Genomic DNA, 25,317 nt, shown 5'->3' with positions numbered 1-25,317 from the left:
TGCTTTGGCAGATTTTTGTGGAATGAAAATGTTCACAGAAATACAAACTGGCGACAGAAAAACTCAAAAGTGTAAATTAGACGTCACAACACTCACTTTTACACAGCAAAATAATAAGAGTACATTTTTTACAAACGTCTTAACCGCTTTATATAAATAAAAATACATTAACTGTAAAAAATTTAAAATTTCTGCATTGCGTTGTGGGGAAAAATATGAAATCGTTAAATCTGGCCAGTTCTACAAATTATCAGATTCTTACAAATCTATGTACGAATATAATGTAAATACTGAAACCGATTTCACTCATTTTGTATTGGCATAAAAAAGTATTCATTTATAATAAGTATGAAAATGAATGAGAAACTGAAATTTTAGTCAAATGCTTTCACACTGTTTTTAATACGCTTATAACATATTACTTTATTTGAAAATCATTGTTAGTTTTTCACGTATGACAAACAATATTGCTCGTCGAGTTCCATGGCTTTCGTTAACTGATAGCACAAAAATTTAAAGTTACTAAGACTAGACTAACTTTACTCCAGCAGTATGGGTGACACTACCAGCCATTTGTTATGTATGTATAAGCATTTCAGAATATTGAAGACTTATTTATGAAAATTATATTGTATTAAAATAATATTAGGCCCTGATTGGTATGATTTTTTATTTTTTTTTCAAAAAATATTAGGCGCTAAATTTATTTTATTTATTTTTTTCAAAATTAAATGACAAGCAGAGCGCACATAAAAGAAAAATGTTAAAATATATATTGTTTGTGTTTGTTGTCATTTATAATTAGCCAATAGCACAAGATTTCCGTTGAACACGCAACTGTAGCGTCGTTTTCGTGTAACATCCTTCAAGAACAACCTACTACCTGTACTATAGCTTGAACATCACGGCATATGCGCTCATAAATAACGCCTTCAATATTTATAGCAATATTTGTCTTTTTTATTATTTCTTAAATATTTTATTTTAGTTTTTGCTCTTCGAAGCATGGTAATGTTAAATATGCCGTTATTAGCTTTGAAATACCTCACTTTTTCACTTAAAAGTTATAGTTTACTAAGATGAAACTACAGTTATTGATATTTTAATTTTTTTCGTTTTGTTTTGTTTCTATTTTTTAATGTGAATTTCCAACTTATTTCATATGTTCGTATTAACGAAAAGAAAAAAATGAGTTATTATTAACAATTTCTGTTTTTATTACAAATTAAGCAAACATATTACTGCATAAATAGTTGTTATTCTTACTGATTTCGCATAAATATTGTATAAAAAACACACTCTTTTCTAAAAGTAGCTGAAAGTCTATAGCCGAGGCAACATTGTTTTAAGGAATTTAACAGAAATGTAATCAGAGTACTGTACAAAGTTTTGGTTTAAGGCGTTCATTGTTTTCTTGTTTTTTCTTCTTATTTTTTTTTTGTGCGCAATAGTAGACGATGTATATTGTTTGGTTTTACTGGCGCAGCCAGCTGTATTTTTCCTTTCCCGCGCTTTAACTCTACTTCTCACACACTTTTTTCTCCACTTTGCTTGCAAGCATGTCGCGAGTGTGTAAGCCGCGTTTGAGTGCAAAACTTAAAAAACTTTACGTTTTTTGTTGTTTCGGCTGAGGCTTGTACACACACACACACACACGCACGACGTGTTATTGCTGTATCAATAATCAACTGCCAATCGAGATTTTGTTTCGTTAATTAATAGCGCTAATAGTGAGTTATATCTAACTATATGTGAATATATATGTATGTATGATGCTATGAGTTGTGACAACGCCTACGCCGACGCATTCGTCTAGACTCTATGTCCGTCCTCGTATTTCGCTTAATATTACGATCAAAAGTTGATCGTATTATTTGTTATTTTGTTTGTTTGCTCTGATTACACAGTACTGATAGCAAGTAGTAGTAGTAGTGAGTGATAGCATTTCCAGCAGCGATAGGTATAAAATTTAGAATTAAGCATAATAATTATTCTTAACGACGCCATAATGGTGGTGGTGGTGATGAAGTAGAACTGAAGTAGATGTGAGAGTTTTAGCTAAAACTTATCCTGAAATATAAACAGATTGTTTGTGGCCGCCACAGCAATTATATTCTCTTGCGGATGCCAAGCTGTGTGTAGTATCTTCTTATTGAAGTCGAGACAATCGACACTAATCTCGTCTTTTTTTCGCTTGCCACCGGTGCAAACTTTACGCGGTTTAAGCACCGTTTTTGGTTTGATAATGTCGCGTGACGCCTCCAATGTGACATCCTTTTTCGAATTGCGATCAAACACTCTGAAGAAATTGTTATAGCTGCCCGTCATTATGGAAGTGTCCTTGCCATTCCAACAACATTCGAATTTGTCGAAAATACAGTCATTCTCATACAGTGAACAGAGTTTAATGCGTAAGTATTCGTGAACCTGTTGTAAAATAAACAATTACTTAGTTATTTATATGCGATGAATTGTTGAAGAAAAAAAACTAACCGGATAAGTTTCAATTGGTTTTGTTTCCATGTGTAAATCCCATACTTTAATACTTAAATAGTCCCTAGAGATCATATAACGACCCGAATTGCTTAGCTTTACATCGCTTATAGAGCTTATTATTTCGCTAAAGAAGCTGCGATTCGTTGGATTCTCCGGCTCCTCGAACTGTTTGCTATGTCGGTCGCACAGCGCAGCTGAACGCATATCACATAGACGTATTGTGCCCTTCGAGCTCGAGTACACGAATACATTGCATTCGGTTGGATGGAATTCGGCAGCGGTTATGACCTCCGTTAGCTCTTCCATGTTAGCTGGCTTAATATCGACTATATTGAAACTTTGATCGGTCACCTCAAGATGCCACAGATTGATTCGTAAATCATCGGCGGACAGATAAGTCTCTTGGTCAGAATTAACGCTAATTGAATTGATGTGATAGGTGTGTGCATTGGCGTAGTTGCGGCGTGGTGACGCTTCCACCATAAGTGGAATTTGCTTAACTGAAGGAACTTTTAAGCCAGTTATATTTTGCGGATCCTTCGCCAGACCGCTCTCCTCCTTTGTATTATAGCCCTCAAACGACTTATCCCGTTCACTGACCTTCCATAACTTAACCGTCTTATCGTTGGTTGATAATAAAAAGTGCGCAGGATTCTTTCTTCGCAGCCATCGTATCTTATTGATTTTCTCCTCTATTTCCAATGACTTTAGGTAATCGAACTCGGGTTCATGCGATTGAAAGGTTGAGTAAACATTATATTCCCCGCGACGTGGTATTGCCGTTTTCGACATTGGATCGCGCTGTTCAAAAACAAATTATTTAGTGAATAGATATTAAAATTTAAAATATTTTGTAAAATATTTGCCATACCTGAAAGATGACAACACGTCCACCTTTATCACCTGTTGCCAGCAATTCACCATCATGATTGAATTCCACACAGGATATAATATCAGCATCGGTGACGTCATCGTCTAAGGCGCCTTTTATCTGTGAGAAGCACCAGGAAGCTTCTCCATTACCTGAATAGAAAAATTAAAAAATATAAAAAACAAAATTAGTTAAAATGAAAAATATCAATTATTTGCTGAATATACAATACGGCATATTACAAGTAATTATTTGATGCTAATTTTTGGGTTAGGTAAAGTTATCAATAATTATGCAAATGTAAACCTGCTCAGGCTCATATTACTTTTCACAGCTACTCTAAAATTATTTGGTTCTAATTTCTTAAACTTTTAACTGCCGCTTCTCCGAATAACAGTTGCAGATTCAACTCTTTCTCCACTTTTCAGCGGCAGCATTACGATTTAATATTTCAGTTATCGTGGTTTACGTTTAATATTGCACATACACATACAAATATATTCACACGAATATTATTGTATAATGCTAGCCACTAAAATGATAAATAAAAAATATACAAACTAATTTGATCAACGCACATTCGCACTGCATCAAATACAGGGGGTTTCAGGAATTTTGTTGTAAAGTACACTTTTTAGTTAATTATCGAATTAGCATACTATCCTTTTTGCATTTAGATAGTAACTATGTGCAACATTTTATTTTGTTTTAATTAAAAAAACGTTAACTTCAGTTGTACCGAGGCTATAATACCTTCACAAATAAAAAAACAAAATTGATTTTGACAATCAATCTGCACCGTTGCATTGGACAATAATCCATGCCAAATTTCGTAAACAAAATAACTTGTCAAATAAAAACGTTGCCATATAGTCTCATAAGGTCTTGTTTTTGATTTTTCAATTTGTATAGTGTTTTATGCTAATGCGACAAATTTCAAATCGGTATGTCAAAAACTGAAAATGTAGTTTGCGTGAATCTAGACTCACGGACCCTCTTAAGCGTATTATAAAAAATTGTAGGCTTAGCATCCATAAGAACACCCTTTAGAGCGAACGTAAATAGCATTATGACAGTGTAGAAGGCAATATGACTATGTATGTACATACATTTATAGTATGTACCTACTAATAACGAATTAATTTCATTATCGATGGCTGCCTGAGGCCGCAAATGCGTCATCAACTACTTTTGCTTGAACTAACTTATCCACATTGAGATTTTAATTGATTTTTAAGTGTATATACTCACAACAATTATTTAAAAACAGCGATAATGATAAAAATAATAATATAAGTTCATGATTCCTCTCAACATTTTTGATGTCACCAACAAAACGTTTGTTGGTATCGTGTTTTAAGGGCGAATAAATAATAATAAGATTAAACTTAACATGTGGTAGTTATATGTAGTGCAGTTCCACATTAAGGACAGGTCTTATAGCGGGACAAATTTCTTGAACACGTTTACATTAATATTTTTATAAAATACCGAACCTATATACATACATACATATATAATAGATCTGTAGAAATGTAGTTCTAAATTGCCTATATGTGAAGAGCTCTCAAAGCCGAACAAACACACTGCCACGATAGGTGTCCCGTTATGAGGAACCTCATACATGTATAGCTATTTTTGTGAAACCATTTAGTCAATACTCCTATAAACATGTTTTTTAAACTAAGTAAAGGTAGTAACCTTAAACTATCGATATCGAGTTCCTCAGTTCTTGGAATATCGATCCGAAATTTTGCACAAGTTTTTTCCTTTACGAGAAAGTCTATACCTGTCAGCATGGCATGGCCATTGTCATGATATCTTCACGAAATTTAGAAAGTATTAAAGTCTCAGGCAACCGGACAATCTCCGAACAAATTGTTCACATCGGACTAATATAGCATATAGTTGTCATACAAACTGACCGATAAAAATAAAGTTATTGTATAAAAACTTTTTGGCTGACGATTCTATGCAAACGAAGTCACCGGGTTTTCTGCCATCATGAGCACATACATATATTTTGCGCATATACATTATGTAATATATGAATTTGTCTTTTTACAAGTCTCCGATTACTTTTGTTACTAACTAAACACTTCCTGACCTCATTCAACAAACATGTGCATGTGTTTACATACAAACAAAAAATACTTGTAGATGAATGCGTCTGCTGTCAATTCATGTGTGTATGGTATCGTGTGCCGGCAAATAAAAAGCAAAAATTGAAAATCGACGTCATTGTTTAAATTCTTATTGATTTGAAAAAAATGCAATAATTACGCCATGAATGAAAGTAGAACAACAAACATTTGGAAATTCAGAATATTTAGATTTGAATATACTTTTTGTATAAATAGAATGTAGCAAGCGGAAAACTACAATAAATATTTGCATCGAGTCAGTGAATTGTTGCTCAGTTGTGGATTGTGGCATGTTTTCATAATGGGCTCAGCAAAGACGTACGCACGATAGATAATAAACAAATTTCTATTTTTAGTTTTGGGGTTTGATTTGTGGCAAGGTCATGCATATCGGAAGTAATGGATGTTGAGGGGTAACAAGCGCTATGGTAGTATCGTTGGTGGTAAAGACTAATTTCCAGTGACTTGTACATTTTTATAGACGGTAACAACACAATATGTCTACTTGAACTAGTAAGACATTTCAAATGTTTTGGCACGCAAATACATATACAGATTATTTTTGTGTAATTTCTTTTTATTTACGAAATATCTGTCGATATCAATAATGCAAATGCATTAATACGTCAAAAGCAATTTATGTATGTTCTTACAACCATAACGGACGCAACGCGAACAGGAGAAAATATTAGTATTTACTCGGCCTTTCCAGGTCAAGGAATCACTCATGCCAGTATAAGAAAAAAAAAAAAAGAAAAAAAAATGTGTTATTGTGTCTGCTTCTGGCAGGCATAGCAACAATGGTATCGTATTTATATACAATGCTCCTAACAATTATGTGTAGTTCATGCCCTCCTGGTTTTTCAAAAAGCTATTTTCTGGCCATTATTTTTAATGGCACAGCAATTCGCTGTTTTCTTTCACAATATATACATATACTTTATAAACCATAGAATTTTTTTTATCAGCTCTAAACATTTAAAAGACTGCACAGTCTTTCTGCTGTGATTTTTCCTGTAATTTTAATTGAGCAATGAATTATGAAAAACTCAACTCAAGTATTATTCAAAACTTTCGCTAACGTTTATTTAATAAAATTTAAACCATAAGCTGAAGTAAAACATAAAATACTCTAGGAATCTAGTAAAAACAATTTCCTTCAAACATATGTACATACATACATGTATGTATACTAAAGGGGGAACTTACCGGCCATGACAACTTAGCAATGTGCTGGATGCAGCAGCTACTTATGGCGACTGTGGTGACAATTTAATCTTTGTGTTTTAGTTCTCGAATATATCAGGATGACTTGGTGACAAAGTGTTCAATAAAAAATATTGAAAACAACAATAACTTTGCACAATTTCACTTATTAATATTATAGCACTTTTGTCTTCTCGTTTATATTTTTAACTTATGTCTTTTTTCTACTTGCCTATACATTAAATTTATTTTTATTTTGTGGTTTTGAAGAAAAAAGTGCTTTGACTTGATTTTTCACGTATTCTATCATATATTCTCTTTACGCATATTCAATTCGCACACTATAGTAGAAAAAAAAACAAAGAAAACAATGAAAAAAATTAGCCGACGAACAACGAATTTGCACACTTTTTCTTTACACTCGTTCGTTCACTTTCTGTATGTTTTGTTGTTTGTGAAGTAAAACAAATGCATGCAGCCACAGGCGGCGGCGTTGTCGAAAACTACAGCGACCGGTGGTTGTAGTGCTAGAAAAAATCGTATAAAAACGTCAAACATATAAAAGGTGCAAAAGCAGAAAAGAAGTGTAACGCGCCATATTACTACTATTCGGTGTTTGCTATGCTTTATGCTAACGAAAACGTGCAATAGCGGGTGGAAATTCCCAAACACATTCCGAATGACAGTAGAAAGTGCAATTTTCGTTTTATTTTGCTTTTTCCTTTAGACAATGTTGATTTTGTTAGCTTCTTTCCTTTTCACCCTCCCCACTTTACAGCATATTTCTTATATTTGTAGTAATTAGTTGCCTTCAATGACCCTTACTGAAAGTGGTCTAATTCTTCAAGTCGTCTACCTGTATTTATTCAATACAACGCATAACCTTCAATATTTTATTGTATATATACATATATCTGTCGTGGGATAATGTATTTATACCGGTTTAAAATTACATCTTTTTACAAAAGAAAACTTTTGCATGAAACTCTAGAGCCTATTTTTTTTTATTTCACACGCACCGCGTGACTTGTTTTACTTATTTTATTTTTCGAATATCTTCTATGTTAGAACTTGCAATTTCTACAATTGCTCGATATTCACTTAACATATAACATCCATATGAACACTCTTTGTGGCCAATTGTTCGCGTTTGTGGAAGTTTACACTTTTAAAGATAGGTATAATAAACTATATTTTAATAACACTGATACAAGTGTAAATAACTTCACTTCGCACGATTATCGTTTCACATTCATATGACAAATTTGGAATGAATAAGATAATACAACTGAAACTTTGATTTATTTCGCGTTAATACTACATTCGTCTTGTGTTTCTAATCTTGCAAATCGTTTCAACATTTTACTCCATTGCTTTTACGATAATTTTTATTCATTTATTATTTGTGCTTTGTTCGTTTACGAGTTTGCCTGTCGTTTGCTAGTCAAAATGATTCTCGTTGCTTCGCAATTTACGGCGGCGACGGCAGCTGCGAACCAATGCGACGAAGTTCGCACTAAATCACAATTATGGTTGTTGTTGCATTTGTGGTACCTTCATGGCGACTTGCAAATTTATCTAGTTTTTCCTTACACTTTTCGCTCAATACATTCGTCGCACTACCACAGACATTAAATAATTTTTAACTTATGACTATTTTAATAAACGTGCACACCTTTTAAACACTTAAAATTGACAATGAAATGCCGAAAAAATTGTGGAGAAACACCGCAAAGAACTTCGCGACTGCTTAAAACAAATTACGAATTTAGAATGGCAACAATTCAGAGTTGCCAATATCAAATTAATAACTATACAATATTATGAAACATCTTACAATTGCGTGCATTATTAAATTAAAATATAATTAAGTGCTAACAATTTCATAAATATAAGTTCTTTTAATAAAATAAAATAAAAAAAAGATAACTATCAAGTATATATTATTATATATTATACTTGTACGCATATTTAAAGAAATGTCAAGTGCAGAAATGTTTCCGAAAAACTGTGGTGTGATTAAGTAAACTGTTGCAACACTGTTCAGCTGTGTTTGTTTTGTTTTATTTTCTTTGGTCAATAATCGATAATAAACAGTCGTGGCGACAAGCAAAACGAAATTAGTAAATTTATCTACAATTATTGTATATAAGTTTTTAAAGATAAAACATTTATTGCGCTAGATATTACAACCAAATAATGGCTGCTTTGAGGAAAATTATTTTCTTTTGTCAGCCTAAAGCTGAACTATTTAGAAGGAGATACTAAAAAGCTTATAGTTAACTCAAATTATTTTATCCACAGGGTGCTGCATATAATTTAAGTTTTGAATTTAGCCGAATTATTTCGCGTAAATTTTGTTGTTTGTTACGTTTTTCACATTTTACCTATCTCTTATTTCTTACTCGAATGCATTTACTGTTAACTTACTCTGTATTTTTTTAGTGCCATTCATATTTATGGCCGTATTAAGCATATTTCCAATTTTCGTGAAACTCGATTGACGCATAAATGTGCGTGGCGGTATGGGCGGTGGTGGTTCTGGTTCCAATATTGAAGTTGGCTTCCAGCGCTCCATTTTTGGGCTCTTTTCACTGCTTGAAAGAGTTTTCCAATCCATTTTATTTAGCTGAAATTAATTTAAAGTAAACTTAATTATTATGATAATCACATTCAAATAAAATTCATATTATTTTAATGATTTAATTGATACGAGTTTGAAACAAGGTGGCGAATTTTTTAATTAAAAAAAGTTATGATTAAAAATTTAATTTTCGACGTGTTTGGGCTTAATAATTTAAATTTTATTTCCTAATTTATTAGTAAAAAGTTTTAATATCATTTTGGATTAAAAACTGAGAACAAATTTTTTAATTTAAAAAATCACGTAACAGACAAAAAATTAGTTTTCAAATGAAAAGTCGTACCAGCGAAGCGATTTTTTTAACTGAAATACTATAATTAAAAGTAATTATTTATAAATAAGACTAAAAGTGCTAAACTATGTTGATATTTTATTAAAAATAAGCTTTCCTTTGCAAAAGATAAACAAAATGGCAGAGCTCGAGATTCGCAAACGTGAAAAAATGTAAATTTTAAATTATAAGCTCGGAATTAATTTTTTTTTATTTTTCTATCCGGTATTAGGGATTTAAAATTTCTTAAAAAAATGTTGGAGATTATTTAAAAAATTTTTGAAATTTTTTTTCCTTTGAAGCTGGTATTTATTTCAAAAATTTAAAAAAAAAAATGGGAATTCAAAATTATTTCTTTTTTTAAATTTTGAAGATTATTTAAGGTAATTTTTTGGATTACATTTCTTTGTACATTTTCAAGCTGGTATTTATTTTAAAAATATATATTCTAAGATTCTCGAATTACAAATAAATTAAATTTTAATTCAAATGTTAACGAAATTATATTTTTAATGCATTTTGTGCAAACCTATGTATTTGAACAGAATTTATCTTTAATATGCATATTTGGACTTACATACATATAATTTCTAAGAGATGTTGATTTTATAGGTTATGTAACGTTAATTGGTATGCTAATACTAAACACATAAGTATTTTGGCTTTTAGTAACGCCATTGTTTGTGCATGTTTGAATATAAATGTACATATACATATATAATTTTAAACGGCGCACGGTCAATATACATTATTTGTCAAAGCTGTTGGTTAAACACTTTCCATAGATTTTCTTAACAATTTCGCTACTAATTTGCGTCTCCAGTTCAATAATCTCCTATTCTACATCTTTTTTATACACAAGTTGGCGCTCTGGCACACCACTGTACAAGTCGTTTAAATATGTTTTTCCAGTTAATAATTTGTGTAAGTAAATATTTGCATGGTGCACACGGCGTATGCGTGATTTTCATTAGTTGACAAGTGATAAATGTCGCGCATACGCGGTGTACAACCATACAATTTCCATTCATACACATATGCACATACAAATCTACATATATTATGTACATTAAAACATAGTTTGAATATGCATATTTGAATGAGGCTTTTTTCCTTGGAGTATTTGCATTATTTGTGACATATTAACCGTTCATTTATTAGTAACTTCGCCTCGTCTAGTATGTACAAGCTATGTATATATAGTATGTGTCTCTTGAGCCAATTAAGCAACAATAGTGTTATACATTTATATATAGCTGCATACATACATACATTTGTAGGAGTATTATTAAGAGTGGGGCATGTAGTTGTTGTAAAATTGACAGATCATGCATGCGCTTGATCTGTCACTCGTTTTGTCAAACAATTAGCACATTTCCATTGTAACTGTTACATAAATAGGGAGAAGCAGCGAGAAGCTGTTTGTAGCCACTGTTTTGGCAGGTGAATAAATATTTTTTCTAAGGCACTATAAATCAGAGTTGTGATATTGCGTGAATATTTATCTTTTTCGAAGTTGTTTATCTACTTGCGTGGCTTCCTTCCTTTTCGTACACAAAACTTTCAAAATATAGCGAATTTCTTCATTATTTCCACTAATTTTTGAACAGCCGTAAGGTTTTTTCAACTTCTTGGAATTAATTTTTTTGATTAAATGAAGCTTAAAATCCCACCTTTCCAACACTATATGGTATAACACAATGCGATTGGTGGTACTGGAGCTGTACGACTGCAACGACATCTATTGACAAAATACGAAAACAATTTTTCGAATACCTAATATATATGTATATTATTTTATGATAAACTAAATCACCAATTCGAATTCAGCAATACCATTGAGAAAAGCTTTACAGTGCATTTCAAAACCAGTGCTATTATTTAAAAACAGTTATAATCTCCGTATAAAAATCCACTTAATAAATTTACATATTCGTAGCTGGTGAAAATTGTTTAAATAAGCAATATATTTTAATTTCAATTTGTACACACGCCGCGCTTTTGAAGATTTCATCGCTTCGTATACTTGAATTTGACGCGTTACGTTTTGATATTGTTTATAACAATTTGCAGTTTCGTAAATATGTTATCACGCTGTGTCAATAACGAATGAGAAATACGGAGAAGAATGCGCCAGATTACTTTATTTTGTTTATAGAAAAAATTAAGCAAATTATTTGCTTAGTAATAATGCAATAGACACATACAAATGTTTACAGGCTTAGTTGAACTATCTGTCTGCTGGTTAGTTGGATAGAAAGATACATATATATATATATGTATATATTTGCACTCATACATAGGTATTATTGACTGAGTGGGAGGAAATCGGCATGTTATTTATCATATGTATGTCATTTTTGTTTTTGTTAATAAAAAAATAATGGTTAAATAACTAAACAAGAAAAAACATTAATACCCTTCATAGGTGCATTTTTTATAGAATAAAAGGGTATAAAAAGACCTTTATCTTAATTTGAAAGATCAGTTTGCATGACAGCCAGATATTAACCTATCATTAGCAAGGCCGGCTCAAAATAGGAATAGAAAGCCTTAGAATCAACGATCGACATTGGAACAAGCACTAATCAGCAGAGGAAAAAATACTGGAACACGAAAGTGGAACATTTCGAAACAATAAACTTCGAAATTAAACTCAGCAATAGACAACCAGAACCCAAGTAGCAGCTCCCCCAACATTGCAAGGAAATTTGTCGAGCACACAATGCTTAATACAACAGGAACCTGTCCAAAATCAATGCACAAGGCTTCCCACAATGAACATAAAGCAGCAGTTTACTGGTGGACTGGGAGTATCGCCAAACTCAGACGCACATGCCTTCGCCTTTGCAGATCCTAGACGAGATCCAGGCGCAGAGGAGCCACATCGCGGGAAGTCGAGCAATATAAAGCAACTAAAGCACGCCGTCTCTGATAGCAAAAAGAAAAAAATGGAGGAAATACGCTAGGATATTAAAAAAACTCATTGGAGCCTTGGATATAAAATAGTACTGAAAAAACTCGAGGCTGGAACAAAGCAAGTTGACTTTACCGCTGTCAAAATGGATCACAACGTAAATGACCTCTTCTCCACACACGAAAAAAGAGCTAGTGATCCAAAACAGACTGTAAGATTTACCCTCGAAGGGCTGCAGGTAGTCAGTGGCGAGCTCAAGGTCAACAAATCACCCGGCAAGGACGGCATCCCAGCAAAATTTTTTAAAATAATCGCTGCAGAGAGACTGGCAGTACCAATAAATATATACAACGCCTCTGCCTCGAAGCCGGCATATTCCCAGAACCATGGAAAAAGCAACGGCTGGTGCTAATCAATAAGTGAAAAGAAGATTCCAACTTGCCATCAGCATTCCATTCACTATGCATGCTTCACACAGCTGGAAAGCTCTATGAATGGCTACTTAAAACTCAGACTCGGACTCGAAGCGGCTATCAACGAAGCTGGAGAACTCTCCCCTAGATAATACGGCTTTAGACCCGTTAGATCAACTCTAAGAGCATAAAATGCGCCATTGAAAGTGTAGATAACTACAAAAGAATAGTGTTGCTGGCGACTTTAGATGTCCGAAACGCCTTCAACAGCGCTAGATGGGTAGATATGATCGATGCTCTTGAAAAAAGCTTTAAAACTTTAGTAACAGCAAAATGCTGCACCAAACTAGAGAGGGATCACAACAGATAGCAGTCAAGTGGAGACCGCTACACCAATTTAAATGAAGCAATGAAACAACCAAAAAAAAAACAAAAAAACGGTATTCTCGAGTAAGCCACCCAACAGTTCATCAAACGAAAACGATTTTTCATGATTTGATTGAACTGACAACTCAAACGCTGAGCGAACTGACAAACATTTGTCATAACGACATTTGCCAACATTTCGCCACAATGACGTCAGCAAAGCGTCTAACAACCAATTCGCTGAATACGAGCAACGAGGAAGACATTTATGATGTGTAATTGTCGCTGGTGGTGGTATATTCGTAAGGGCTTTCGCGGCTGGTATGGCGATCTACGTTGGCAGTAGAGTACATTTATTGACCAAGTTAGTTGCTCGTGTGTAGATATTGAGATGGCAGCTAGTATATGTATATACACTTTTAAGCAAGCATATATGCACAATAGTTTGTTGTTGTTATTTATACAGTGTTTCTGTTTTTGTTTTGTTTTTCTGTTGTACGCCCTATTCTTGTGCAATGTTTACAATAATGCATACATACATACATACATCTACCATAACTGAGTATTTGCTTAGCCGCACTTGTGAATGCTGTGCTCAACGTGGCGCTAATGACCGTAAAGAGGCAAAAGAAAATATTCAAGTGCAGGACAAGTAAGGCTTCGTAGTCGGTCAGTTGGTGACTGAAATCGTGTGGCGTACTGCCCCACCCGTCTGCTCCCTGAACGCGCTGTAGCCAAGCGCAAAAGATGACCGTCAATAAAGATCGAATGGACTAGCCACTTTCAGTGCGTCTCTCCGCAAATACTTGTTTGTGTGACTGTGTGGGTGAAAGCAAATGGCTTGTTAGCAGTTGTCCTAGCAGAGAAATTTGTAAAACTTCTCCAGCTTGGGAGCGTGTTCGAGCGGTGTGGAGCGCTTTCTTCTAATAGTGACGGAACTAATTATTAGTTTTTTAAATTTTTTTTATAGAATTTTTTTGGGGGTTTCTTGCACATACTGGTTTACTTCACCACATTACCACCCGGAGTAAAAACCACGAATATTTTAAGACATGTGCGGCAGTGCTGAATTGTCTGATCTACACCGTTTGAATGCTCAATTAACCGGATGCTAACATTATACAACAATATTAATAAACGTATATGTATATAAAAAAAATATTTGCACATATTAACCTAGGAATAAGACGTTGACACTGTGAACCAGAACTTGGCTCGCTTTTGCGTTTGTGGCCTCTAAAACTGCACAACAAAACAAATAACAATAGTAATAATATTGATACCCACATACAAGAATATACATAAACATATGTATATACATAGGTATATAGACGGACAAGAAAGAGCAACGAAAACAAACAAATTATGTTCGAAACCATAGAAATACATTTAATTGAGCAAAAAGGAAAAAAAAAAACAAATATTTGGATAGAGGAAAGAGAGCTGAGGCAGCTTGCGTTAACGACGAAAAGACAAATAAATTATTATATATCTTGAAATAAAATAAAAGTAAAAAAAAAATTAAAAAATAAAAAAAAAATAAATTAAAATAAAATAAAATAAATTAAAACAAAATAAAATGAAATAAAATAAAATAAAATAAAATAAAATAAAATAAAATAAAATAAAATAAAATAAAATAAAATAAAATAAAATAAAATAAAATGAAATGAAATAAAATAAAATAAAACAAAATTAAATAAAATAAAATAAAACGAAATAAAATAAAATAAAATAAAATGAAATAAAATAAAAGTAAAAAAAAATTAAAAAATAAAAAAATAAAAAAAATAAAATAATAAAAAAAAAATAAAATAAAAAAATAAAATAAAAAAATAAAATAAAAAAATAAATAAAATAAAAACAAAAATAAAAAAAAAATTAAAAAAAATAAAATAAAATAAAATGAAAAATAAAATAAAATTAAAAGAAAACATAATAAATTAAAATAAATGAAAATAAAATAAAATAAATAAAATAAAATAAAAGAAAATGAAATAAATAAAACAAAATAAAATAAAATAAAAAAATTTAAAATAAAATAAATAAAATAAAATAAAATAAAATAAAATAAAATAAAATAAAATAAAAATATAAAAAAGTAACTAATAAAATAATAAAAAAAAATCAAAAAAAAATTAATAAAATAAAATGAAATAAAATAAAATAATGTAAACTAAATTAAAAATAAATAAAATTAAAATAAAATAAAATGAAATGAAATAAAATTAAATAAAATAAAACAAAATAAAATAAAATAAAATAAAATAAAACGAAATAAAATAAAATAAAATAAAATAAAATAAAATAAAATAAAATAAAATAAAATAAATTAAAACAAAATAAAATGAAATAAAATAAAATAAAATAAAATGAAATAAAATAAAATGAAATTAAAAATAATATAAAATTAAATAAAATAAAATAAAATAAAATAAAACAAATAAAATAAAATAAAATAAAATAAAATAAAATAAAATAAAATAAAAAATGAAATAAAATAAAATAAATGAAATAAACTAAAATAAAATAGAATAAAATAAAATAAAATAAAATAAAATAAAATAAAATAAAATGAAATAAAATAAAATAAAATAATATAAAAAAAATAAAATAAAATAAATAAAATACAATACAAAAAAATAAAATAAAATAAAATAAAATAAAATAAAATAAAATAAAATAAAATAAATTAAAACAAAATAAAATGAAATAAAATAAAATAAAATAAAACAAAATTAAATAAAATAAAATAAAACAAAATAAAATGAAATAAAATAAAATAAAATAAAACAAAATTAAATAAAATAAAATAAAACGAAATAAAATAAAATAAAATAAAATAAAATAAAATAAAATAAAATAAAATAAAATAAAATAAAAATAAAATGAAATATAATAAATTAAATTAAAATAAAATAAAATTGATTTAAAAAAAATTTTTAAATTTTAAAAACTTTTAGTACCTAAAAATAAATGCCTGTATTATAAGGTTATAAATGCAATATTTTTGATTCTTACGGCAGTTGGGTCTAAGAAATCAGAACGGAACCGGTGTTTTATTCCGCCAAGGACTGTCCATTCAGCACCTTTCCTCGAAATGGCTTTGGAAATATTCTGTGCCGCTCCAGCAGCAACAAAAACAACAACAACAGCAACAGTGATAGCTCTTCATAACTTTGTGTGCCTAGCACATAATCGTAGTGATAAACATAATTCATTAAAGTTTATACGAAACAAAAAACATAAATTCAGTTTTGGTACCGAAATCTTTAAAAATGTCACCAGCTAGTCAGGTGTAAAAAAAAGTACCGTGTTAAGTAAAAATCATATATGTATGCCAAATTCGTTGTAGACATCGCAATACATAAACACATGTATGGTCTGAACAAAATTTGGGTGTTTTTTAACAGAAAGAGTGTAAGGGAGAAAGAGAGCGCGAGCGAGAATATTTGTATTAATTTTTTGTCACGTGTAATCAATTATAAGGCATTATAAAAAGATCGGCGAGACCCATGCCTCGCATCTGCGCGCACACATTGACCTCACCTCTGCAATGGCAACTAACACACACACATACGAGTACACACGTCATATATGTGCGTATTGCTGTTTCTGCCTAATAAGACAGCTGGTAAACAAAGAAACAATATACAAGTATGTTAAGAATACCGTGTGAATATTAAATATTTTGTTGACATCACTCTTTGTCGTTTTGGGCACTTTTCTTAATCTATTCACTAAATCAACAAAAAGAATTATTATGTTTTCGGTCTTATTTATTATACTTTTTTGGAATAACACCTTGACGGCTTTATATACTATATATGTATGTATGTATGTAGCAAGTATGAAAGCGTATCGGAAAAGTTGTCGTCAAATGCAAATAAAAAACTATTTTTAGCTTCGTTCATTCCTAAGAGCCTTACCCTGTCCATTGTGATTTGAGGCGCGCGAATTTTGAAGGGTTTGAGCCAAATTAATGACAGGTATGTTGATTGCCTGCCAGCTGGTGTGTGTACGCATTCTCAAATTTATGACAAAAAAGTTTTGAGTGATTGCTAGAGACATGATAATCGAGTATAATATACCCAGCAAGACGCTCCAACTATTTTTATGCTCTGGCACCTGAGTAATACAGTTTTGTTCGCCTAACGGTTGTACGTATCACCTTAAACTAAGCGAGATAGATGTAGGGTTATGTACATATAAATGATTAGGATGACGAGAAAAGTTGAAATCCGGGTGACTGTATGTCTAACCGTCCGTCCGTGCAAGCTGTAACTTGACTAAAAACCGAGACATCTCGATGAAACTTGGTATGCGGGTTCCTTAGTACAAAAAGAATTACGAGTACGTAAATGGGCTTAATTGGATCACTACCACGAAAAGTCTTGAACCAAAACATATAAAGTGCTATAACAAAGCACTAAATTAAGATGTGAAGCTGTAAGGAGCGCAGTAAAAAGGCACCTGTGAGCAAAAACTTTTTGAAAAAGTGGGCGTGACTCCGCCCTCTAATAAGTTTAATATGCATATCACCTAAACCACCTAAGCTACAACAACCAAATTTGTTGAGTACAAATCTTATAAGAATTTCTACCGACGGTGTGAAAACGGATGAAATCGGAGGGTAACCCCGCTCACTCGCCATATAACGGTACTGTTTAATAACTACTAAAAGCGCGATCAATCAATAACTAAATAAGCCAGAGACATTAAATTGTACCACCTAGATGGTATGAGAGATCTTTATGGGAGCCGGTGTGAAAATTGGACAACGGGCTCCCACTTTTCGGTGAAATCACATATCTCGGGATCCAAAAGACCGATTTCGACTAATCTTACAACGAGCTATTTTTCTCATATTTCTATATCAAAGTGTGAAAATGAGCGAATACGGACGCCTACTTCCCAAATAACACAATTTTGAATTCCACTTGATTCTTTCACTTTCCAGTACACAAATCAAGAAGTAGTTAATATAACGGGATAAAGCTTTGCACGAATAATGCCTTTAGTGTGTGCCAATTTATGACAAAAAATTGTTCAAATCCAACCAAAACTGTTTAAGACCCTACTTACCGAATATGTGGACACCAGTACCAATAGTTGACTTTTGATCGAAAATGTCGGGCAATGTGTGATATACATAACTGAAATTAAGGGATAATACTTCTCAAACAATAGTATGTCTGTATGTGAAAAATGGGTTGAATCGAACCGATACTTTCGTGACCCTCCATATACCTAATTAAAAGCTGTTCGAACTTTCAGTGGACTTTGTCTTGGATATATCAGCCCATATTTGAGTTATCTCAATGAAAATTACAGAAATTGTTTTACTCATAACTGTATATCTTTGTGTTTAAAGAAAATAAAATTGGACGAAAACTTGACCTAGCCCCCATATAACTATTACCAGGATTTTCGAACAGCTGGCTGACTTTGCCTCATATGATTGGCGATTATATGTGAGGTACCTTACTGAAATCCAGGGAATATTTTTTTAATATCCGCAGTGTGCTGCGGACAAAAATTAAGTTTTTATAAAGTTGTTATTCGAGAAAAAATCCGATGCTGAAATCATATTTGTGGCAGTTGCAGTGAAGTTTTTGATTTCCCAATCTGGAGTTAAACGAATTTTCATGTCAAAATTTAACAAGAATTTTTTTTTATATCTTGTTTTTTTAATCAGATCAGTAATTAGCATATTTGATAATTTGTGGCCATTATTTTTTGTATCTACCCACTCATCATCTCATGCATTATTGCTCAGGATAAGAGTGATAAAACTAATTGACAAGTATTATTGGGAATATTTGCTAATTTTCATAAGCTTATCAGCGTATGTATAGCTATAGCACCAATAAAAAGGCTTAATGGATGACAGACAACAAATTTGGCTGTACATAATCGCTGATGAAACATTTGGTAAAACGATAAGACTTTTGGCTTTTTACTATAAACATTGTATAATTATTATTACTTTTATTAGCTTCCAATTTGTAATGCTTTTTTTTGGTGACACATTGTGTTTTTTTTGGTTTTGCTTTAGTAAAGCATGCAAAAAGTAGGGCTAGTTAGTGGTAGCATCAGACCACTACTTAGTCATTTGTCTATTAGAAAAAAACTGTATGTTACGGACATAAAGCACCATTCTTATCATTAGACAATCAAGAAAAAAATTCTCCGAAAACTTATAGCTGATCCGGAAATAGTTTCATAGATAGGATCAAATTCATACACATTTGTAAACTTAGTATAAAAGTATAATAGGAATAGAATTTTTGATAATAATTTCGATTTTAAAGCGACTCTAAAGTGCAAAATCTTCCACAAAATTTTCTTTGAGAAGCCCACAAATTTTTGGGTAGTCCTTCCATCATTATCTGTATTCATCTACGTATTTAAACAACAAATTTTGATGGTTTTGGATTGGAGATAATAGTATTCGATAAAAGTTTCCTCAACGCCAGACACATTTTTTCGAAGGCTCTTTTGGAAATCGGCTACGGGATCAAGGGAATTCTAAATGTTTCAAAATGTATCGCCTATTATTAAAGTAGAACATAACAACAGCCGCTCACATACCGACGAGGATTATGTGGATGGGGAGAGTCGATGGATAAGAAGCGTAGGTTAGCGGATGGGTTGAAGTCAGGAAGGGTTCCCACGACAGTCGGGTCTATGTAGCCCGAACGGATTCGAATTTTTATCCGGCCAAGGACTGACTACTTGGCATAATTCTACTCTACCGCAACCACAACAACAACAAGTTAGAAAGGTTGGAGGGGGCAGTTTTCTGTAAGTAGCTCCCCGTCAATCTTAGTTATGGGCTTCCGGATCACTGCATTGTCTTTCAGACAGACGTGAATGCTATCAAGGTGCCGACGTGCTGTTACAAAGTGCAGCTTCTTTTAGGCAGGTGGGCCTTCACTCCGTCAGCTAAACGGTAATAATAGAGTTGACTTCACTAACTATGTGCTCAAAGCTAGTCAAGGAGTATCTGCCCTCACTGGAAATAGCATCTGTATCTGGTCACAGCGGAATCGCTGGAAACTGCAAAAACAATAAGCCTGGGGTAAAACAAGGAGTAACCCTCGAACCACACATAGTGGAGTAAGACCGATTTAGATCTCCGTGGTTACCTTGCGTTCTAGTACTGCAGCAATGGACCTTGCGTGCGCAGAGCAGTCGCCGTTCGAAGACCAGACCCCTCAATGAATTGTTATTTGTCCTCATTGCCGTAGGAAAACAATTACTTAAAATTGTAACTTTTTGTTTTGAGTGAAAATATTAATTCTAACCTCCAAAAAGGTGAACAAAATAATCCCTGATGTATGAGAAAAACTTTGTATAAATGCTTAAATATGTATATAGTACATAGTATGTAGATAAGAAGACAGACAAAGCTTGAAAAATTCGACAGTTTGTCGGACCAAGTACGAATAAGTGTTTATTAAATCACAATCGATTTGCATGCCATTAGTTAAGCTTAATATTTATATATTAGCACATGCATAAACACACACACACATGTGTACTAGCAAAGTACATCGTGGCACATACATATGTATACGCCTTTACTCACATATGTTAGATATTTGTTTACTATATCGGCTAATGTTTGCATAAAAATCAGCAAACAAGCTGGCAGGCAAACAAATTAACAACAACTTCAACTACAATAACAACAACAGCCACAGCAACGGGCACAGCAATGCCACGCAAAGCTGTTAACCTCAAATTGCACATGATCAACGCATTGCGACTATTGAATTAGACTTGGCTAACTGTTGATATTGGCGACTCCTATGAGGCGCGCTGAACGTAGGGGAGGTGGTGCTTTCCACACGTTAATGCTATAAAGTCAATTTTATTTGTTTAAGCTTTTATTTAATTGCCCGTTTAGAAAATTCCAAGTAAACACACATTTTCTTTAGATTTTTACTACTTTTTTACCTTAAACTGCTCTTAAGATCGAAATTGTATCGTTAATATAGTAATTTTAAATTAAAACAAGAAAAAAAAAACGCAAAGTTTGGCTGCAACGGAGCCGTAATACTCTTCTTAGTTGCATTTTTTTGTATTGGAGCTATATTCTATACAATTTGTTTGTATGGCAGCTATGTGTTATAGTGGTCCGATCTAATACGAGTAATATGGAGATTGTAAGGTTGTCTTGGAAAATAATTTATGTCGAAATAGGTGAAGATATCTTGTCAAGTAAAAAAATGTCCAGACAAGGACTTGATTTTGTTGGATAGGTCAGGCAATTATATGGTATATAATATACCGAGCTGCTTTGAACAATATTTTATATCATACCGTGAAGATAATTTTTCAAATAAAATGGATTTCTACACGGGAACTTGATTTTGACCCGTCAGGTGGTATACTAGCTTTATCCTATAGTGGTTCGATATTGGCGGTTCTGTTATATGAACAGTTTCTTGACGAGAGCAGGACGTGTGCAAAATTTCAGATCGGTATCTCAAAAACTAAGGAACTAGTTCGTGTATATATAGACAGACAGACATATAGACGTACAGACAGCGCCAGTTTAGGGTTTAATCACAGAATTATACAGTTAGACGTCGCTAAAATGCTGAGTTTCCATTCTTCTATTTTTACGTCGATTAGAGCTCAGGAACGAGGCTGTTTTGTCCTTCCTCGGCCACAACTGCGTAAGCTGTGTCTACGTCAATAAAGAAGAAGAGCTCTGAACAGAAGACTTCACCAGTTGATCGAAACAAAATGGTGGAAGTAAAAATTAGAGAACATTTAAAAGGGTTGATTCTAAACTAGATACTATCTATGTATGTTATTGCGACTTGAAACATTAAAACAGAGGTTTGGACACAGAATAGATGAAAAGTTGCGAGAGTAGCGCTTAGGACTTATTGATTTGCGGAAAAGGGTAGTAACTGCCTACGAAATCTGGATATATTTTTATGATGTTAAATCCAAAGTTCCATTGTTATAATGAAAGAGCTCTGAGAAGTCACGAAAAACCACGTCAGGTTCAATTCGAAGTGTACTGCTCGCACTTTCTTCGATAATTGAGGTAGAGTGCAAAAAGTATTCTTATCATGTATTATGCAGGTAGTAAGGTGTCTAATAACCGGAATTGTGAATAAATACTTAAAGAATTTTTTGAATTTTAGATCAAAAACAGGCGTCTATCGTTGTATTCAGCGGATATACTCGTAATTCTCAGCGCCATTTTGATGCGTTTCAAAGAAATTCATGAAAAACGGAGATGAGCTACCAATTAAATGAAGAAAGTGCATATCAGAAGAGATTTGAGAATTTCAACAAGTTTTGCCACAATCTCGCTGAAAATAGGTTATGTTGCGAAAGTTATATTCAACTTAAATGAAGTCAATACTCAAGCCCTAACACGATTTTTTTATGTCAAAGTGAGTGGGTTCGTCGTTGACTGCCGCTGGGTCAGCACTGTTGATTCTCTACTTGAAACTGTGTAATAATTTTGGTTCCTCATAGCTGTGGGGTATTACAAACAAACATTAAGAACTACAAATCATCGACTATTAACTTTTTGTCAGACATTTTAGAGAACTTTAAATTTTGTAGAGCTCACCAACTCCACCCAAAGGTGAGACTTCCAGCCCAAGTCACTTTATGGTGTGTAATGGTGACTTTGTATGGTACTTGATCAAATTACTGATGATGATACAAAATAAATACACATAAAATATACCAGAATAAAGTATTTTTAACTTACCGACGCTAATTATCCCTTGAAGCAACCGCTCGATTGGAGCTGTGTGAAGCAGAGCCTTGCAGCAAAGTCGCTATGTCTGCTGAATATCAATTATTATTTTTGTACGATTTTTACCAAATTATATTCAGGTGTATTTTCGGCATTCAAATTCAGTCTCACTTAATTTCATTTGTTTTTAAGCGATTTTCAAATTAACACAATTCGATAATTGAAAACACACAGCACGTGGACGTCGTGCATATAGGAAATTTACAGATTTTAAATATGTATGTATGTAATTTTAAGCTTAATTATAGTTCTTGCTTTTTTCTGCGTCTGCCTTTTTTACGTATTCACATAATACATATATCGGTTTTACGTTTTTTTTATTCTTTTTCGATGCTTGAGTTCCACAATAACTGTGTTTATTTGCTAGGAATAGAAATATATATTTATTTTATTTAAATGTTATTTAATTTTTGTAATAAATCTTATTTATTTATTTTTTTTATTTAAGTATATGTATGTTGTTGCTTTTGTAAAGTCCATTTTAGCGGTTTTAACTTTTTTCTCGCACTTTTATGATTTTTTCTAGATAAATTCTCATTTCGTATTTTTATTGTTATTGACGTACTTTTATTTCCAAAATTTTACGAATCTAACTGAGCAACTTTGTTGAGATTTTTGATTTTAAGACCAAGCTTATTCAGTAGATTTTTTAAAACTCAGTTAAGTGAAAAGAATACACTTACAAATATTTAATAATTACAAAAAAGTTAGTTAGTTTGTGTTTCTAACATATCCAGAAACCAGAAATAATTAGAAAATTATTTGGTTCCCAGTTTCACACATTTAATATAACAAATATGATATACATAGTTTTATTTTTCATTATATTTATATACATACATATATATATTTTTTAAGTTTAGTTTTATTTATTTGATCTTTGCAAATTATTAACCAAAAAAGTGCTATTAATACTATGTTACGCTAAAAAACATATCCCTAAAGTTTTAAACAAAAGGCGAGCATTGAAATTTTATTGTGTTCATATGAATCCGCCCGGCCGTTCACAACACATTTTTCTTAAGTTATTGTAAAATATTGGCCAATGGTGAAACCACCGAAACATTATTTATTGCTTTTATTTAAACACGAACTGAGCCAATCATCATCATTTGAATTATTAAAATCAAAAGTGCAATTTTTTTTAACAGAAAATATCGTATCAAGTACAAGCAACTAGTTATTTACTAAACTAACTAGTATTATCAAGACACAAAATTAATACAATAATTTTCACGTTTAAAAACAATTGTCACAAAACTTGTATAAAAAAAAATTGTTTATTACTTTTATTTTCTTTTTATTTTAAATTTTCTTCCAAAAGTTTTTGTTCATATTTTAATACCGGAAATATATTTATCGATGACAGTCATAAGTCGATTACGTTGTTTTTTGCGTATTTATAAATGTTCACATATATATTTATGCAGCAATTTTATTTTTAGTGTAAATTAGTCTTTATAGAATTTTTTGTATTCGTTTTGCAAATGTCCTTCACGTAAAATAATAAAAATATTAGCTATAATCATTTGCAATTTCCGTTTTTTTGTTTTTTTATTTCTTTTTTTTATATATTTTTTCTCGTTAGTTCAAAAACACTATTGTCGACGCACTATCATGCACTTCCTTTCCGCCTGTTGCTGCCATCAATGCTCTTCCCTATGCACTTTTTTCGGCCTCTAACGTACCGTTGCCTCACAAGATTACTTTGTCTGTGAAATCATTTTCGGCCTCCAAGTTATTTTGCTTTACTCCATACATATTTACAAGTATATTTGTCTATACTTTCAAATTTGTTCCTTCCTTTGCTCATACACAGATGCATACATATGTACATATATACACATGTATGTACATATGTGCATACTTCCTTTGCTTGCCTTCTTTCTTCTATGCGTTTGCGGTTTTGTTGTTTCGCGAGTCGCATTGCCAACGAAACTGATTTTTTTGAAATTGTGAAAATACAGAAAACGTCCGAATGTGCTAATACCAATACCAATACTACAACAACATTAAGCACAACAACAAAAATATAAAATATTTTGTTTTACCAGCTTATTCCACGATACTCTTCAGCTATTTGTGCGGTGTGTATGGTGAGCATTTAACGGCAGCCTGCCGTTACTCACGTTATATACTCATATATCACATATACTACACCATATATCATATACGAGTAGTTGTTCTCAT

At 31.9% G+C, this 25,317-nt stretch overlaps 1 protein-coding gene across 8 annotated transcripts; it reads right to left on the bottom strand.

The window, feature by feature from the left end:
- Window positions 1-706: 706 nt before the first annotated feature.
- On the bottom strand, window positions 707-25,062 carry LOC105223654 (protein phosphatase PP2A 55 kDa regulatory subunit). 8 transcript variants are annotated; one of them, XM_029549207.2, is made up of 6 exons: window positions 24,816-25,062; window positions 23,080-23,490; window positions 9,148-9,346; window positions 3,368-3,519; window positions 2,494-3,297; window positions 707-2,427 (listed from the first exon to the last, which is right to left on the bottom strand). In XM_029549207.2, the coding sequence occupies exons 3-6, from the start codon at window positions 9,335-9,337 to the stop codon at window positions 2,059-2,061; spliced, it is 1,515 nt and encodes a 504-aa protein (XP_029405067.1). In that variant the 5' UTR covers window positions 9,338-9,346; window positions 23,080-23,490; window positions 24,816-25,062; the 3' UTR covers window positions 707-2,058. The 8 variants fall into 8 exon arrangements, with proteins under 8 accessions (XP_029405067.1, XP_049303124.1, XP_011199729.1 ...); XM_049447167.1 differs by having other exon boundaries at window positions 24,913-25,052; XM_011201427.4 differs by lacking the exons at window positions 9,148-9,346; window positions 23,080-23,490; window positions 24,816-25,062 and adding exons at window positions 6,721-7,058; window positions 8,393-8,513.
- Window positions 25,063-25,317: the final 255 nt, after the last annotated feature.

This window comes from Bactrocera dorsalis, chromosome 2 (genome assembly GCF_023373825.1).
Source record: "Bactrocera dorsalis isolate Fly_Bdor chromosome 2, ASM2337382v1, whole genome shotgun sequence".
NCBI classification, from domain to species: Eukaryota; Metazoa; Arthropoda; class Insecta; order Diptera; family Tephritidae; genus Bactrocera; species Bactrocera dorsalis.
Note: the sequence above shows the minus strand (reverse complement) of the source record. Positions and strands in the feature narration are given on the sequence as shown.